The 19008-nt window shown below is 45.3% G+C and overlaps 1 protein-coding gene across 50 annotated transcripts in view; it reads right to left on the minus strand.

Annotated features, from left to right (window-relative positions):
* TRDN (triadin) overlaps positions 1-19008 on the minus strand; it is a 1346604-nt gene that overhangs the window by 162498 nt on the left and 1165098 nt on the right. For all 50 annotated transcript variants that reach the window (XM_073675989.1, XM_073675970.1, XM_073675994.1 and 47 more), the window contains 15 exons: positions 18797-18871; positions 18519-18593; positions 18229-18303; positions 17995-18069; positions 17721-17798; positions 17504-17578; positions 17124-17198; positions 16852-16926; positions 15990-16064; positions 15574-15654; positions 15316-15390; positions 15024-15098; positions 11376-11450; positions 10472-10546; positions 10305-10379 (listed from right to left, as the gene is read on the minus strand). In XM_073675989.1, coding sequence (XP_073532090.1) covers positions 10305-10379; positions 10472-10546; positions 11376-11450; positions 15024-15098; positions 15316-15390; positions 15574-15654; positions 15990-16064; positions 16852-16926; positions 17124-17198; positions 17504-17578; positions 17721-17798; positions 17995-18069; positions 18229-18303; positions 18519-18593; positions 18797-18871 — 1134 coding nt within the window. The remainder of the gene's footprint in view (positions 1-10304; positions 10380-10471; positions 10547-11375; positions 11451-15023; positions 15099-15315; positions 15391-15573; positions 15655-15989; positions 16065-16851; positions 16927-17123; positions 17199-17503; positions 17579-17720; positions 17799-17994; positions 18070-18228; positions 18304-18518; positions 18594-18796; positions 18872-19008) is intronic.

Raw genomic sequence — 19008 nt, forward strand, 5'->3', positions numbered from 1 at the left:
TGGCTGTATTCTGCTAACAAGCAAATGGAGCAGTAAAATGGTGTACTGTATTGATTTTTAAGCACATAATCAGGATTAAGAGCAAAAAAAAAAATAGCCCTGCTATCTAGGGCTATGGATATCTGTAACAGCAGCAGCAGACAGAACGTGCAATGGACCTTATTCTGATGTATGCAGTGTCCGCAAACTCTGCCTGTCTAACTCCTGCTATCACCAGTAATATAGGCATCTGGATTAGTCCTTAGAAGGACTGTTAGTTCAGATGGATATACAGTTAGGTCCATATATATTTGGACAAAGACAACATTTTTCTAATTTTGGTTCTAGACATTACCACAATGAATTTTAAACAAAACAATTCAGATGCAGTTGAAGTTCAGACCTTCAGCATTCATTTGAGGGTATCCACATTAAAATTGGATGAAGGGTTTAGGAGTTTCAGCTCCTTAACATGTGCCACCCTGTTTTTAAAGGGACCAAAAGTAATTGGACAATTGACTCCAAGGCTATTTCATGGACAGGTGTGGGCAATCCCTTCGTTATGTCATTCTCAATTAAGCAGATAAAAGGCCTGGAGTTAATTTGAGGTGTGGTGCTTGCATTTGGAAGGTTTTGCTGTGAAGTAAACATGCGGTCAAAGGAGCTCTCCATGCAGGTGAAACAAGCCAACCTTAAGCTGCAAAAACAGAAAAAACCCATCCGAGAAATTGCTACAATATTAGGAGTGGCAAAATCTACAGTTTGGTACATCTTGAGAAAGAAAGAAAGCACTGGTGAACTCATCATTGCAAAAAGACCTGGGCGCCCATGGAAGACAACAGTGGTGGATCATCGCAGAATAATCTCCATAGTGAAGAGAAACCGCTTCACAACAGCCAACCAAGTGAACAACACTCTCCAGGAGGTAGGCATATCAGTATCCAAATCTACTGACGCGCCCCTGGGCCTGTGTCGCGCTGCGATGCGCACGCGGGAGCTTACCCGGAGCCGGATCTCTTGAGGGTTGTAGTCTCGTGGCGGCGACCCGGTCCGTGCCCAGGGAGTCAAACTGAGCGGCGATGTACTAGCAGTAGATGGTTGGTGACTACGCCACCCGTTGAATGCAGCTATGGAGCTGCCGCTGCAGGGCAGACCTCTGAGGCCGGTGGAAGGATGGTGCAGCGTGGATGGTATAACCCCCAACGGGAGGGGTATGGCCTCAGGGCAGCCGACGTGGATGATGGGGGTAGCAGGAACCACTCAGAGACGGTGCGGTGTAGTTCAGGGTCTTTACTGGTGACAAAGAAGGACCCTCCCGGAGTACTTGCTAGTGATAGGGGCCTGGTCAGTCCTTGAGCAGATGGGATTTCCCCTGGCCAGGCGGAGTTGTAGGCCTTCCCAACTAACTGTACTCTTCTGGCTACCTTGCTAGAGGCGGGAATAAGTAGCCCACGTCCCTGAGTGTACCGTGTGGTGCTCACCCGTATGGCCGGTGACTCGGGGCCTTCTAATGGCTTCCGCTCCACGATGGCGGTGCTGGTCCCACGTGTGTGACCGTGCCTTCGGGCTTCTGGGCCAGAGGACCTGAAATCCTCTGCCGGACGGTTTCTGCTGCTGGGTTGGAGTTAGTCCCCACAGCCTCGGACTCCGGGTCCGGTTAGAAATCTTCTCAGTCAGGGCGAGCTCTGCAGCTGCCAGCCCCTGACTCGTTGTAACACTGCTCCCCACAGAGCTCCTGATGTTTCTTGCTATGCTGCTTCTCTTCTCTACTCTTGTTCTGTCTTCTTTCTCCCTAACCCTGCCTCAGCCCCGGGTTTATATAGGGGAAGTCCTTCCCCTCCCAAGACTGGGCAGGAGGTGTGGCATGCACAGGATCCCTGACCAAAGGACCTCCCACCTGCTCTCAGACGTAATATCTCTATCACTGTGGCAACCAGACCCCTGGGGTGTCACATTCCCCCCTAGTGAAATTTAGTACTCCGGGACTAAACATATATATTTTTTTTTTTTTTAGAAAAACATAACAAGGTATAACAATAACAATACAATAAGAAAAACACATAAGATGGTTACGGCGTGTCCGCAACCGGGTGCAGTTTTGAAAAGCAAGGTGTCCATTTCACCAAAACAGGGAGACGTAACCAGGTAGGGGCCTGTCCTGCCCCGAGTCCTTAACAGTCTTTAGTCCATCCTGGGTTACGCTCCAACTATGTACAAGGATTCCCGGTAAATCCACCAAGGACTCCTAAAAAGAACTAGAAACACAAAATTATACACAAGCAACTATAAACAAGTAAACATTATAAGATAGCTTAAACATTTAGATCCTCCAACGTGCGGGTAGCTGGCCTCTAGTGGCCCTAGTGGACCTACGGAGCTGACTGTCTGGCCCTGAACTACAGGGTGTAGGAGCTGTCAAGGGTAAACTGGGCAGCTGTCTATGGGCCCTCTGGCTCACTAGGGGTATGGCAGGCTCACTATAAGCAGAGGGTTGATTTTCCGGGTCTGCTTGTGTAGAGTCTTCTGCCTCCTGGACTGGCTGTTCTTCCAGCTCTACCGGTTGCTCCGTAGGTTCTTGGGATGATGGTTGGAGGAAGGTGAGTACGGGTACCACGACCGAGGGAAGTCCCCGAGCACGGTACTAACCATATCTTCCCTTTCCTCTACGGGTCGATGGTCTTCTTGTTCCTCTTCAGGGTTCCTCAGTTGTTCGGGACACTTCTTCAGGTGGTCCCGGGATACAATGGCTGTGGTTTCCCCTCCGTCTTTACTGATGGTACAGACCTTCGGGTTTTCGTGGCTTGAGGGCAGTACGGTGTACGGGTCCTTCTCCCACTGGTCGTCCAACTTGTGGAGCCGTCTCTTCCTCTTCAAGACCTGCTCTCCGGGTACCAGGGGAACAGCGGGAGCATACTGGTTGTAAGTTTTCTCTTGTCTTTCCCTAGCCTGACAGAGACTTCGCTCCACGCTCTCCTGTACTCTCCGGTACTGCTGCTGCCTCTCTGTGTCCCAGTCTGTTTCTGGTGAAGTGTCCTCGGGTGTCAGGACTCCCATTTCCAGGTCAACAGGTAACTTACCAGGTCTTGCCCTCATTAGGTAAGCCGGGGTATAGTTGGTGGAACCTACCGGGATGTGGTTGTATAGGTCCACCAGATCGGGCAACTTTTCAGGCCACAGACTGCGTTCTTCCAGGGGCAATGTTTTTAGAAGATCCATCACCACCTGGTTCATTTTTTCACAAAGTCCATTAGTCTGCGGATGGTAGGGTGTCGTCCTTATCTTCCGGCAGCCATACAGATTGCAGAATTCCTGGAAGACCTCCGCTTCAAAGGCAGGTCCCTGGTCCGTCAGCACTTGGTCCGGGTACCCGTGTGGACGGCAAAAGTGCTGCTGGAAGGCTCTAGCTGCTGTTTGAGCCGTTAAGTCCTTGACGGGGACGACAACCAGAAACCGGGAGTAATGATCCACGATGGTTAACGCGTAGACGTAGCCACTTCTGCTTGGGGTCAGTTTTACATGATCCAAGGCTACCAGTTCCAACGGTTGCCGGGTGACGATGGACTGCAGGGGAGTCTTCTGGCTGGCACGGTCCTTCCTTCTCAGGTTGCACGGGCCACAGTCTCTGCACCACTTCTCGATGGTTCCCCTCATGCCTACCCAGTGGAACCGCTCGCGCAGCAGGAACTCCAGCTTCTTCCACCCGAAGTGTCCAGCTCCGTCGTGGTATGCCTCCATCACCATGGCTGCGTCTCTTCGTGGCACCACTACTTGCCAGAGTAATTCATGCGTCCGGGAGTTAACCATTCTGCGGCACAACTTCCCTTTGTAAAGGAACAGTCGACTCTTCTCTGCCCATAGTTGTTTGGCTTCCTCCGGAGCGTCTGGTTCAAGGCGAGCCTCCGGCCGAGTCAGCATCTCCTTCACCAGTCGGACGGCAGGGTCGCTGTCTTGCGTTTCCGCCCAGTTGTAGTGAGGTAAGGGGTTCAACGTAGCAGCCTGCTTACTCCTTACCCGGTGGGAATACTGGATAGTCCCATGACGGTGGAACGCAGGGAGTTCAATTTCCTCCAGTCCCTCCGGATCTTCTCCTTCGTCCGGCAGGTTGGGCATCCTGGACAGGGCGTCCGCGTTAGTATTGGAGCGCCCTGCCCGGTATTTGATTATGAACTCGTAGTTGGACAGACGGGCCATCCACCTCTGCTCCAGGGCACCGAGTCTTGCCGTGTCCAGGTGTGTCAACGGGTTGTTATCCGTGTACACGGTGAACCGGGAAGAAGCAAGGTAATGCTTAAAGCGCTCAGTGACTGCCCATACCACGGCCAGGAACTCTAGCTTAAATGAGCTATAATTCTCGGGGTTCCTTTCGGTGGGTCGCAGTTTTCGGCTGGCGTAGGCGATTACTCGTTCTTTCCCCTGCTGGATCTGGGACAGTACGGCTCCTAGCCCGATGTTACTGGCGTCGGTGTAGAGGATGAAGGGCTGGCTATAATCCGGGTACGCCAAGATTTCATCCCCCGTGAGGGCCATCTTCAGCTGGCGGAAGGACTCTTCTTCTAGCTCTTCCCATTTGAAGGGCGGCTTCTGGTTCTTGGCCTTTCGGGACTGGCCTATCAGGAGGTCCTGCATAGGCGCTGCCTTTTTGGTGAAACCGGGAATAAACCTTCGGTAGTAGCCTACCAACCCGAGGAACTGCCGCACTTCTTTTACGCTGGAGGGGCTTGGCCATCCCTTAATTGCGGTGATCTTATCGGGGTCGGGAGCCACTCCATCAGCGCTCACCACGTGTCCCAGGTACTGCACCTTTGGTTTCAGGAGGTGACACTTGGAGGGTTTCACCTTTAGGCCGTAACTCGCCAGAGCTTCGAACACCTCCGCCAGGTGTTTCAGGTGGTCCTCATAAGTTTTGGAGTATACGATGACATCGTCCAGGTACAACAGGACCGTCTCGAAGTTTCTGTGGCCCAGACAGCACTCCATTAATCGTTGGAAGGTCCCTGGGGCGTTGCAGAGTCCGAACGGCATGCAGGTGAACTCGCTAAGTCCCATCGGGGTGGTGAATGCGGTCTTCTCCCGGTCCGCCTCTGCTACAGGAACCTGCCAGTACCCGCTAGTGAGATCCAAGGTAGAGAAGAAGTTAGCAGACCTTAAAGCAGCCAATGACTCCTCTATCCTTGGTAAGGGGTACGCATCCTTGTGTGTGATACGGTTGATTTTCCGGTAATCTACACACATCCTCATGGTGTTGTCTTTCTTTTTGACTAAAACTAGCGGGGCTGCCCAGGGGCTACAGCTATCCCGGATTACCCCAGCCTCCTTCATGTCTCTAAGCATCCCCTTGGCGTGTTGGTAATGTGCAGGGGGTACGGGTCGATACCTCTCTTTTATGGGAGGATGATCTCCCGTGGGGATGCGGTGTTCTACCCCCTTGACTCGCCCGAAGTCTAACGGGTGTTTACTAAACACTCTCTCATACTCTTGAACCACCCGGTAGACTCCCTGTTTCTGGTGGGAGGGAGTGGAGTCAGTTCCCAAGTGTAGTTGCTGACACCAATCCTCCATTACTTTCTTAGAGCCGTTACTTTCCTCTGGGTGAGATGGAGGCAAGGGTTCCACAGACTGTATAGAGTTTTGGTTGATGGTATATAATTTTGCTAGCGTGGCATACCGGGGCAGGTACACTTCCCTCTCCCCGATATTGATTATGCGAACGGGCACCCTCCCATGGCGTACATTGACCACCCCCCGTGCTGTCAAAATGGTGGGCCTACTGTCTGAGTAAACTGGTTCTACCATTGCCTGGTAATCTCTACCTCTCAGACCAATAGCTGCCCGGCACGAAATCATCATTTCACTTTTTGGGGGCATGGCAATAGGGAAAGGGTCACACATTCTTACGCTACCAATCTCACCGCCGGAGAGTTCCACCTGTTGCCGTCGCATCAGTGCCCGGATCTCTTTCTGGAGCACTCGCTGCTCGCCGGAGCTGGCGTTCTTGGCAACCTGCTGTAGAAGGAAAATCACCTCTGCAAGACAATTTTCAATTACATTAGTTCCTAGAGTTATTTTTGGGTGGCTCTCATGTTTGTCAATGTCTACAATGATCAGTCCCTGTGCTGCCAGTTCGACTCTACCGATTTTGATGGTCACCTCTTTAAATCCGATCTGTGGCACGGGCTGGCCATTGCTGGCGATGATACTCAAGTCGTCGTCAGGGTAGCGGGTAATATCCGAGTCATTCCAGTACTGCTTAAAGAGCACGTACGGGATGGTGGTGACCTGTGACCCGGTGTCCAGTAGGGCACTCATGGGAATGCCATCCAGTACCACAGGCAAGACTGGACGTCCTCCCACATATCTGTCGCGCCAGTTCGATGGGCCTGGTGATCTTTTTCCTGGGGGTTGGCCCTCTACCCCAGGTTGTGCCCGTTTAAAGAACAGTACCTTTCCATATGTCCGGGTTGATTGCAGCGGCGGCAGATGGGTCGCCCGTCCTCGCTGTATCGGTCACTGGGTCTTCCTCTGGCCGGTGGGGTCCTCCTTGGTCGACGCCACGGGATGTCCTCCGGTCCGGATGCCAGCTGGATCTTCCCTGGGGTGGAAACCTGTAAAGACTGCACAGTTCGGGTTAGCGCAGCAACGCTCTTAGCTAGCTCTTGGACCTGATGGCGTAGGTCTGGAGCCGGGTCATTGTCCAAAGCCTGCGCATCAGCTCCCACAGGCCCTGCCGACAAGGGCGCCGCCTCCTGGTGGTAAGTGATAGCTGGGCGCCTGTGGGTCACAACGCCACCCGGTGCCGGTTCTCGGAGCACCCGGATGGCTCTGTCCTTGAACTGTGCAAAGTCTAGATGGGGATCCTGTAAGGCCATTGCCCGCAACTGGGTTCGGTGGGCATTGCAATATAAACCCTCTATAAATTGTTCAGTCAACAGCCTGTCCTCGTTTCCCACCCCATCAGGGTCGGTCTGCTTTATGGCCCTCAGGGCCTCTTGTAGGTTTAGTGCATAGTCCCTTATACTCTCATGCGCTCGCTGCTTGCACCCGTAGAATCTAAGCTTAATCTCGGCTGAGGTGCGGGTATCAAAGGTGTCCTTCAGCCGGGTTAGTATCCCTGCGACAGTCTTCCTCCCAGGTGGCCAGGATTTTACTTCCCATTTGGCTGCCCCAGTTAGTTGGGCCACCAGGATGCTCACCTTTTGCTCTTCTGTGAGGGGGTACACCTGGAAGAGGCTATCCAGCTTTTCTCTAAAGTCATGCAGGGTATGTGACTCCCCTGAGTACTGGGGTAGCCAAGCTGCTCCCGGGATATAGGGCATGGTGAAGGGCATAACTGCAGCAGCGGTGGCGCTGGCGGGGGTTGAGGCAGTGAAGCTCTCCTCCGTATCCGACATCTTCCTCCCCCCTAGTGGACCGTGGCCTACCTTGCGATGATCCTGTTCCGTAGGCCGCGGCTCCACAGTGGATCGTCAGGGTTGAGGACCTTCCGTCGCGCTCGGTGACGTCGGCGTCTGCTGGGCTCCTTCCAGGACCTTACGCAACGTCCGTACGTGAGGCGGGGCTTCAGTTCTCGCGCGCTTTCGGAGTCCACGCCCCTCTTCTTCCCGCGCGGCGTCCTCAAGATGGCGTCCAATGGCGGGAAAACTTCGCGGATGGCGGGAAGAAGGTAGAAGATGGCGCCGGATGGCGGGAAACCTCCACGGATAGCGGGAATCTTCACCACTGGTAAGTTTGAACAGTCTTTGCTTTTCAGGCACGCAGTACCCGGTGGTTGCGGGCACGAGATCCTGCCGACTACGCCAAAGTTGACGCGCCCTTGGGCCTGTGTCGCGCTGCGATGCGCACGCGGGAGCTTACCCGGAGCCGGATCTCTTGAGGGTTATAGTCTCGTGGCGGCGACCCGGTCCGTGCCCATGGAGTCAAACTGAGCGGAAATGTACTAGCAGTAGATGGTTGGTGACTACGCCACCCGTTGAATGCAGCTATGGAGCTGCCGCTGCAGGGCAGACCGCTGAGGCCGGTGGAAGGATGGTGCAGCGTGGATGGTATAACCCCCAACGGGAGGGGTATGGCCTCAGGGCAGCCGACGTGGATGATGGGGGTAGCAGGAACCACTCAGAGACGGTGCGGTGTAGTTCAGGGTCTTTACTGGTGACAAAGAAGGACCCTCCCGGAGTACTTGCTAGTGATAGGGGCCTGGTCAGTCCTTGAGCAGATGGGATTTCCCCTGGCCAGGCGGAGTTGTAGGCCTTCCCAACTAACTGTACTCTTCTGGCTACCTTGCTAGAGGCGGGAATAAGTAGCCCACGTCCCTGAGTGTACCGTGTGGTGCTCACCCGTATGGCCGGTGACTCGGGGCCTTCTAATGGCTTCTGCTCCACGATGGCGGTGCTGGTCCCACGCGTGTGACCGTGCCTTCGGGCTTCTGGGCCAGAGGACCTGAAATCCTCTGCCGGACGGTTTCTGCTGCTGGGTAGGAGTTAGTCCCCACAGCCTCGGACTCCGGGTCCGGTTAGAAATCTTCTCAGTCAGGGCGAGCTCTGCAGCTGCCAGCCCCTGACTCGTTGTAACACTGCTCCCCACAGAGCTCCTGATGTTTCTTGCTATGCTGCTTCTCTTCTCTACTCTTGTTCTGTCTTCTTTCTCCCTAACCCTGCCTCAGCCCCGGGTTTATATAGGGGAAGTCCTTCCCCTCCCAAGACTGGGCAGGAGGTGTGGCATGCACAGGATCCCTGACCAAAGGACCTCCCACCTGCTCTCAGACGTAATATCTCTATCACTGTGGCAACCAGACCCCTGGGGTGTCACACTACCATAAAGAGAAGACTGCATGAACGTAAATACAGAGGGTTCACTGCACAATGCAAGCCACTCATAAGCATCAAGAATAAAAAGGCTAGACTGGACTTTGCTAAAAAACATCTAAAAAAGCCAGCACAGTTCTGGAAGAACATTCTTTGGACAGATGAAACCAAGATCAACCTCTACCAGAATGATGGAAAGAGAAAAGTATGGCGAAGGCATGGTACAGCTCATGATCCAAAGCCTACCATATCATCTGTAAAACACAGCGGAGGCAGTGTGATGGCTTGGGCATGCATGGCTGCCAGTGGCACTGGGTCACTAGTGTTTATTGTTGATGTGACACAGGAAAGAAGCAGCCGAATGAATTCTGATGTATTCAGAGCCATAATATGTGCTCAGATCCAGCCAAATGCAGCCAAACTGATTGCTCGTTGTTTCATACTACTGATGGACAATGACCCAAAACATAAAGCCAAAGCAACCCAGGAGTTTATTAAAGCAAAGAAGTGGAATATTCTTGAATGGCCAAGTCAGTCACTTGATCTCAACCCAACTGAGCATGCATTTCATTTGTTAAAGACTAAACTTCAGACAGAAAGGCCCACAAACAAACAGCAACTGAAAACCACCGCAGTGAAGGCCTGGCAGAGCATCAAAAAGGAGAAACCACAGCGTCTGGTGATGTCCATGAGTTCAAGACTTCAGGCAGTCATTGCCAACAAAGGGTTTTCAACCAAGTACTAGAAATGAACATTTTATTTACAATTATTTAATTTGTCCAATTACTTTTGGTCCCTTTAAAAACAGGGTGGCACATGTTAAGGAGCTGAAACTCCTAAACCCTTCATCCAATTTTAATGTGGATACCCTCAAATGAAAGCTGAAAGTCTGAACTTCAACTGCATCTGAATTGTTTTGTTTAAAATTCATTGTGGTAATGTCTAGAACCAAAATTAGAAAAATGTTGTCTCTGTCCAAATATATATGGACCTAACTGTATATCTTGCTGTTGAATACCTATACCTAACTTATAAACCGCCAATTCTCTCCCTCACTCAGCAGCACCTCTCCCTACTCTCCCTGTTTCCAGGGTAGACTGTGATGAGCATAGGGACACCAGGTCTTATATAGACCCGATGACGCTATGCGGCCAGCCAATCACTGTAATGCCACAACCAACATGGTTACGGCATTACAGTGAGTGGCAGGTAATCCCGGCATGTTTATTCGCTGTCTAAAGAGCGCCAAACATGTGGGGTGGGGACCCAAGCTCCCGCCCGAGCATCCCAGAAGTACTCGCTGAGCATCTCGAACAGTGTGATGCTTGGGCAAGTACTGAGCAGTTGCGAGCATGCTCGCTCAACACTATTTGTTTATTTGTTACTCATTTCAAATTCATATTCATATATTCCATATTTTGACTTGCTTCAAGAGCTTTTTTATTCTCGTTCCTTTTTAGGATACTGTTCACATTAGTACTGATATGTCAAATTTTTTTGGTCATAAAATATTATGTATCATTTTACCGTTAGCAGGTTCTGAAGGCTCATCATGTTTTTTCTTTGGTTCTGTTGATTCTCCATATATTTTCAAAGCCAAATCTGAAAAGGAAATTGTTTGAAATTGGTAGTCAGCTTGTAATATTATTTTCTCTGTGTTATATGCCATACCAAATGACAAGATATTTGGTTACCTTCCTTGGGTGCTGGTGGCTCCTCCTGTTTCTTCTTGGGTTCTGCAGGCCCTTCATGTATTTTCACTGAAGGTTCTGCAAAATTATTCAAGATTTATTAATATTGTCTTAAAGTTGGACATGGTAAAACTAGTTCAGACAGGCAATATATCACAGTGGTGCACATTGTGTGCTAAATTTGACATCTGTGGCTTGACAAGTTATTTAGACATCTGGCCTTTCCTTACAATGTCTGTTAGGTTACATAAAATGTATGGTAGACATCATTAATACTATCATAACAGTAGATCAGACAGGCAGAATCTGCACCAAATTTTTACTGTGATGCAGATTGTGTGATAAATGTAGCACATGTTGCTAGACATGTTAAACACTGTTTTACACCACCTCTTAGCGAACATAGTTACATAGTTACATACATAGGTTGAAAAAAGACCTAGGTCCATCAAGTTCTACCTTCCTCTACCAATTGTACATTTTGTCACTAATTTAACTATAACCCTCAATTTTATGTGTATGGAAGAAATAATCCAGCTCTTTTTTAAAAGCTGTTACAGAGCCTGCCATTATTACCTCTTGTGGTAGGGCATTCCCCAGTTTGACTGCTCTGACTGTAAAGAACCTTTTCCTATTTAGCTGCCAGAATCACCTTTCTTCCACCTGTAATGAGTTTCCCTTGGTCCTTAGTATGGTCTTTAGCAGGAATAAGTCATGTGTCAGTATTTATACATGTAAATGAGATCTCCTCTGAGGTGTCTTATTTTCCAAGCTAAACAAGCCCAACTTTTCCAACCTTCGATCATATGAGAAACCTTCTATCCCTTGCAATAATCTAGTTGCTCGCCTTTGAACTGACTGATTTCTGACTAGATGCTCTACATCAATATTTTGCACAAATAGTTACCTTTTTTGAGTTCTGCTGACTCCTCCTTTTTCTTCTTGGGTTCTGTTGGCTTTTCATGCTTTTTCACTAGAGGATCTATAAAATTATGGCAGATTTATTCATACTGTTCTAAAGTTAGACTGAACAAAACTATAGCAGACCAGACATACATAAACCACACCAAATTTATTACAATGATGCACAGTCTCACTTACAGTATATGATAAATTTGGCTTATGGCCTAGACATTTTAGACACTCTTCCACCTTTTAACTAGCATACGCTATAACAAATATTTGTGTCCATACTTTATAGAGTACCTTTTAGAGACAATCAAACTTTTGAAATTTGAATTCTCCAGGTTCGACAATTTTTTTAAATAAATTTGTGGCAAATCACAATACTGCAAAGCCAACAGTTTCCCTAAAAAGACATTTGTAACACTCAGAGGTCTCCTATCCCTCAGACTCTTTAACACAAAAACAACCTAACTAATATTACAGTGTCCTGACCATTGAAAAGGATGGCAACTTGATAGCAACCAACCGTCTTTTTAATAACACAGTGCAAATATGGACAAAAGACAAACTTTTTATGATTTTTAAAAATAAAAATTGGTCCAAAAATTCTTCTTCTTACTTAATTGTGATCAAAAAGACTATTCTGTGCAGAAGACTGTCTGTGATGAGTGAAGTGCTATATATTCTATAAGGCCATGGCCCCGCTATCAGTATTTGGTCAGTATTCAGTCAGTATTTTTTCTCAGGAGTGGGAGCCAAAACCAGGTGAGAAGCAATCAGAAAAAAGGTATAATAGAAACAAGTGCACCATTTCTGCATTTATCATCCACTCCGGTTTTGGCTCATGGTCCTGAGAAAAAATATTGACAGAATACTGACCAAATACTGATAATGGGTCATTGGCCTTATGCCTCAGATGCCCCTTCACTAATAAACCAAGTTCAAACAGTCGGCACTCCATTACCAAGGTGGTGCACGTGAATAATCACAATGAGCCAGTCGAAAAGAACAAGCTCCGGCACTCACATATTCACTAATGCTTTTTAATGGCAATCCACACAAAACAAGACATTTCAGCCTCTTACAGACTTTAGACAAAAGCCTGGGAGAGGCTGAAACATCTTGTTTTGAATGGATTGCCATTAAAAAGCATTAGTGAACACGTGAGTGTCGGGGCTTGTTCTTTTCGTCCACTTCACTAATACACTCGCCGAAGTCAAAAGGGGGCCAACTGTAACTTGTGTTTGGTTTTACTACTGCACAGATGGCAGATGACAGTGGTGGTGCTCTGAAGAGGACAGAGACAGAAGAGGGCCCCAGTGCAAAAACAATATATGGGCTCTTGGCAGTCCAACAGCTCATCATAATGTACAATATCACCTGCTTTGGAGGTGACAGTAGGCTTGCCACTTCTGCCTGCTATGGTTGCACCAGTGAATGGTATGTTCACCTTGATAGTGGTGGTTCTGCTGCTGCTAGTGGCCCCACATTGTTACTCATGGTATGATTTTTTTTTCTTTTACATAATCCCACCAATTTACCATACATTTTGTACAAAGCCATAATTCTCTTTTGAAAAACTTTTCAGCCACAACTATTCAACCATTGACAAAAATAAGTGAGTTTCCAGGTAAATTTACAAACAGCCTAATGCAATAACAGACCGCTGTATTAGTGTGGCATGTACAGGTGTCAAATTAGACTTCTATAAAAAAAAGGTTTGTAAAAACAAACATGTATAGTTACATGTCTAGATCTTTTAAATTCATTTTTCCTTTTTTATTAACAAAGTTCAACCAACTTCCCAAAATGACATAATATGAAATATTAGGTAACTACATGTCCAAAAAGTTAGTACTTGCAACTGGGTGTTGAATAGGTTTGCCATGTATAGATGTAAAATTTGATTAGAAAACATATGCAAAAAAATTTTGTTTTTCAGATACTTATACTTTGTGAGGTAAATAGTTGTAGTGAAATGTTTGTATTTTGGGGAATTGTATTTTCTATTATAAAAAAAACAATTAATCTTGCTAATAAAAAGGATTGAGCAAGAAATGCAAATACTCGTCACTTTTGGTAAGCAAGCACGCTATCTACAACTGACACTGCTTTCAACTTTTTTTTTTCTGTAATAAATTTTGTGGTGACTTGCAACTTTCTAGTGCTTTAGGGATAAAGAAACCATGTGCAACTGTAACTGATCTGCAGCAGGACAGATGCCATTTACACCATATTCCTGATCAATCTGACTCTAAGGCCACGTGCACACGTTATTTATTTGGTAACTTTTTAACTAAGTATTTGTAAGTCAAAAACAGGAGTGCATGAAAAATGCAGAAGTGGTGCATGTGTTTCTATTACACTTTTCCTCTGATTGTTTCACTTCTGATTTTGGCTTACAATTACTGATGTAAAACACTTACCAAATACTGAATGTGTGAACATGGCCTAACATTGTCTAAAATTAGTCTAACATTGCTGCTGGCAATTTTTCTGTCTCTCTTTACCCTCAATCAATTACTATTACATTCAACTTTACTGTTAAAGTTGCAGGTTTTCTCATCCTATTTCTATTGCTGAGCTGTGAGCTCTGATGTCCTCTCACTATCCTCAATCACCCTAAAATGGCTACTACATATCCTGCCTCGACTTTTAAACAGGCCATGACTGTCCTTCCTGGACAGCATTGCTATTCTATGTGATGTCATAGTTGCAAGACATTAAGGGAAAGCCCGCAAAGAGTATACCCTAACCCTGAATGGGGGTGATCTGTCATTTGCCCTTTATGCTTTGATAATGGCTTAACAAATCCAACATGCATAGGTCACCTTAGAGGCGACCAGGCCTCTGCATGGGCCTTTAGGAACGACAAATCAGGAATCTGACGAATGTCTGAATGGAGCCGTGGCTGACAAATATTGCTGCAAGGCTCTGATGATGTCCAGCCTGAGCAACACTCTCATAGTCGGATGAGGGTGGGCGAAGAAAGGTAAGACAATGTCCTCACTAAGGTGGAAAGCCGAAATGACCTTAGGAAGAAAAGATGAATCCAGTCGCAGCACCAAACTGTCCAGGAAGAGGTAAGGAGTATGACAGGAGAGGAAAGTCAGCTCTGAATCATGCTTGGAGGTAATTGCAATAAGAAAATCCACCTTACAAAAGAGACAGAACAGTGATAAGTCTCTAATTGGCTAGAAGGGTGGGGACTGAGGCACGTCCAAAGGGGTGGTACATGTCTTGTTATGTGTCACTCCTTGGAAAAAAGTTTTGACTAGCAGTTTAGAAGCCAAATCTCTTTGAAATAGAATAGCCAAGGTGGAAATCTAAACCAAGAAGGTGCTAAGTGCCAGTCTTGACTCAAAGTCAAGTCAGACCACACTGAAAAAAGTAGAAAAGGTTTGCATCTATCCTACCAAAGGTAAGACCAGTCTAAGGACTCAGACCCATATCTGCCTCCAAATAATGCTAAGCTAAACTGAGGATGCTTAGTGCTTGCAGGTAAGGTATGGTCTTCAAAGAAGGAGACAATTTTTTTTATTAGGTCATTTGATAGCGTTATAGTTAGTGTCTTAGTGACAGGAACCCATGGTTTCTGTGTCTGCCAATGAAGCAACCGTGAAATATATTTTGGGGGTGCATTTTGTACCTTTCTTGGTTCCTGCTGGCTCCTCCTGTTTCTTTTGGGGTTCTGCAGGCTCTGCATGTTTTTTCATTGGAGGTTCTGCAAAGGTATTTGAGATTAATTAATACTTTCCCAAAGTTAGTCAGAATTATCATCAACAGACATGTAGAAACTGCACCAAATATATTTTGGTGGTGCACTATATGTGATAAATATTGCAAATATGGCTACACATGTTAGATAATTTACCTTTGGCCACTTTATTACTTGAAAAATCTATATTCATATTTTGTGACAAACTATAAAACTTAGGTACCTTTCTTAGGTTCTGCTGACTCCTCCTGTTTCTTCTTGGGTTCTGAAAGCTCTTCATGCTTTTTCACAGGAGTCTCTGAAAAAGTATTGACAATTTATTAATTCTGTTTAAGTTAGACATGGATAACCTACAGCAGAAAGGTAGAAATTGCACTAAAGTTTCACTGTGTTGCAGATTGTGCTATAAATAGACACTTTTCTTTACATTATCTTTTAACAAGCATATTCAACATCAATTTTGGGGCCAGTAATTTGGTACCTTTCTTTGTTTCGTCTTGCATCTCCTCTTTCTTCTTGGGTTCTACTGGTTCTTCATGCTTTTTCACTAGAAGTTCTGTAACTGTATTAGAGATTTATTAACATTGTTTTAAAGTTAGACAGGAATACACTACAGCAGGCAGGCAGGTGCTGCACCAAATGTATTTTGGTGGTACACTTTATGTCATAAATATGGCACACGTGGCTAGACATGTTAGGCTATCTACCTTATGCCATCTCTTGACTTGCATAATCTAAAGCAGATCACACAAATAGAAACTACATCAAATTTATTCCAGTGGTGTATAAAAGAATGATAAATTTGGTACTTGTGGCTTGACATGCAAGATACTCTTCCTTACACCATCTATTAGCTAGCATACTCTACATAAATATTTAGCTCTAATACTTAGGTACCTTTTGGGGGTTTTGCAGTCTCATCCTCTTTCTTCTTTGATTCTGCTGTTTTTTCATGCTTTTTCACTACAGACTCTGAAAATATATGGAAAATTAACTAACACTTTCCTAAAGTTAGTCAGGATAAAACCAAAGTATAAACTACGTCACATTTATTTAAGTGATGCATACTGTATGATAACTTTGGTTCTTGTAGCTTGATATGCTAGGCATATCTCCTTAAAGCAATTAGCTAGCATACTCTATATCAGGTGTCCCCAATCTGGGGTGCGGGAGTCTCATGTGGCTTTGCGGACACATCATGTGTGTCCCGCGACTGTCTGCCTGCTTGATACATTAGCACCAGGTCTAGCAAATAATTATAAAGAGCAGGTCTGCTGATTGTGAGTTTTGGGGGTAGCCCTGCACAGAAGAGCAGATGTAGATGAACACTTACTGGTCTTGGGGATTTAGAGAAAAATTAAGTATAGTAATCTGGAGATAGGATGATACTGCCAGTCAAAGGAGGTGTTTTAAGCTGGGTGTGAGGCTGTTATGAGAGTGATTGATGCGAGACTACCAAAGGTGTATAAGGTAGGAATCCCTGCATGTAAATATACTGCCTCAGTTTGATATGAATAGAGAAAATTTGGTTGTCATTATACTGATAATGGTGGTGCTGCGTGCCTCTATTATGGAGAAAAAGGGAAAGCAGGAGCATGATGTCATTACTAAGGGGACTCGGGAAGGGGCTTGTAACTCTGTAACACAACTAATTGTGGATGGCAACCCTGTATCAGAGCAGATTGTGGCTCTTGCGTTAAGAAAGTTTGGGGACCATTGCTTTACATCAATATTCTACACCAAGATTTACAGTAGGTACCTTTCCTAGGTTCTGCTGGTTTCTCATCCTTCTTCTTGGGTTCTGCTGGTTCTTCATGCTTTTTCACTGGAGGCTCTGAAAAAGGTATGGTAGATTTATTAATATTATCATAAAAGTAGATCAGAAAGGCAGAAACTGCACCAAATTTCTACTGTGTTACAGATTGTGATATAAATTTACCATATGTTGTTAGACATGTTAGACTCCTTTTTTTATATCTCCTATTAGCAAACAGGCATCTATATCAATATTTTATGGCAATACTTAGCTACCTTTCTTGGTTTCTTCTGGCTTCTCTTCTTTCCTCTTGGGTTCCACTGGCTCTTCATGCTTTTTCACTGGAAGATCTACAAAGTTATTAAAGATTTATTAATAGTGTTCTAAACTTAGACAAGATAAAACCACAACAGACAGGTAGAAACTACCCTAAATATATTTTGGTGGTGCACTTTGTGTGATAAATATTTCACATGTGGCTAGACGTGTTAAATAATCTATCTTATGCCATCTCTTGGCTTGAATACTCTAAAGCAGATCACACAAATAGAAACTATATTAAAACATTTTAAGTGGTGTAAAAAGAATGATAAATGTGTTACTTTTGACTTGACATGCTAGACACTCTAAATATTTTACTCTAATACTTATGCACCTTTCTTGGGTTCTGCAGGCTCATCCTCTTTCTTCTTGGATTCCTTTGGTTCTTCATGCTTTTTCACTACAGGCTCTGCAAATGTATTGGAGAATAACTAACACTTCTCTAAGGTTAGTCAAGATAAACACAAAGGATAAACTGCATCAAATTTGTTTAAGTTAAGCACACAGTAGGATAACTTTGGTACTTGTAGCTTTATGTACTAGACAGGTACCTTTCTTTGGTTCTGCTGGTTTCTCATCCTTCTTTTTGGGTTCTGCTGGCTCTTCATGTTTTTTTTTCGCTGAAGGCTCTGCAAAAGATATGGGAGATTTATTAATACTATCATAAAAGTAGATCAGATAAGCAGAAACTACATGAAATTTCTACTGTGATGCAGATTGTGCGATAAATTTAGCTCATGTTGATACACATGGTAGGCACTTTACTTTACACCTCCTCTCAGTGAACACGCTGTAGATTAATATTTTGTGCCAGTACTTAGTTACCTTTCTTAGTTTCTGCTGCCTTCTCCTCTTTCTTCTTAGGTTCATTTGTTTCTTCATGCTTTTTCACTGTAGGCTCTGCAGAGGTATTAGAGGTCTATTAATACTAATATGTTTTGATGGTGCACTTTGTGTGATAAATGTGGCTCATGTGGTAATACATGTTAGACAATCTAGTTTATTCCATCTCTTGGCTTGCATACTCTACATCAGTATTTTGTGATAATACTTAAGTACCTTTCTTAGTTTCTCTTGGGAGCTCTTCTTTCTTTTTGGGTTCCTTTGGCTCTTCATGTTTTTTCTCTGGAGAATCTGTAAAAGTAATTGTATAACTATGAATACAGTAGTAGTAAAGTTAGACAGAATAAAACTAGATCAGACAGACATAAAATACTCCATATTTATTACAGTGGTGCACATTGTGTGATATAATTGGCAAAAGTGGCTAGATTTATTAGACAACCTTCCTTACACCATCTCTTGGCTTACATACTCGACACCAATATTTTGCACCACTAGTTAGATACCTTTCTTGGGTTCTGCTGGCTCCTCCTGTTTCTTTTTGGTTTCTGTAGGCTCTGCCTGTTTTGTCATTGGAGATTCTGCAAATGTATTGTAGATGTATTAATACTTTCTTAAAGTGAGATAGTATTAAACTATAGTACACAGGTATAAACTACACCAAATATATTTTGGTGGTGAACTTGGCAAATATGGTTTGACAGGTTAGATAATCAACATTTCACAATCTCATAGCTTGAATATTCTATACCAATATTTTGTGTCAAACTGGAAAACTTGGTACCTTTCTTAGGTTCTGCTAGCTCCTCCTGTTTCTTCTTGGGTTCTAGAGGCTCTTCATGCTTTTTCACTGGAGGCTCTAAAAAGGTATTGGAAATTTATTAATACTGTTTAAAAGTTAGACATCGATAAACTTCAGTAGACAGGTAGAAATGGCACAATTTTTTTACTGTGATTCAGTTTTTCTGATAAATTTTGCATGTGACTAAATGTACT

This window comes from Phyllobates terribilis, unplaced genomic scaffold (genome assembly GCF_046119375.1).
Source record: "Phyllobates terribilis strain yellow unplaced genomic scaffold, ASM4611937v1 Scaffold_3__8_contigs__length_932513732, whole genome shotgun sequence".
Classification (NCBI taxonomy): Eukaryota; Metazoa; Chordata; class Amphibia; order Anura; family Dendrobatidae; genus Phyllobates; species Phyllobates terribilis.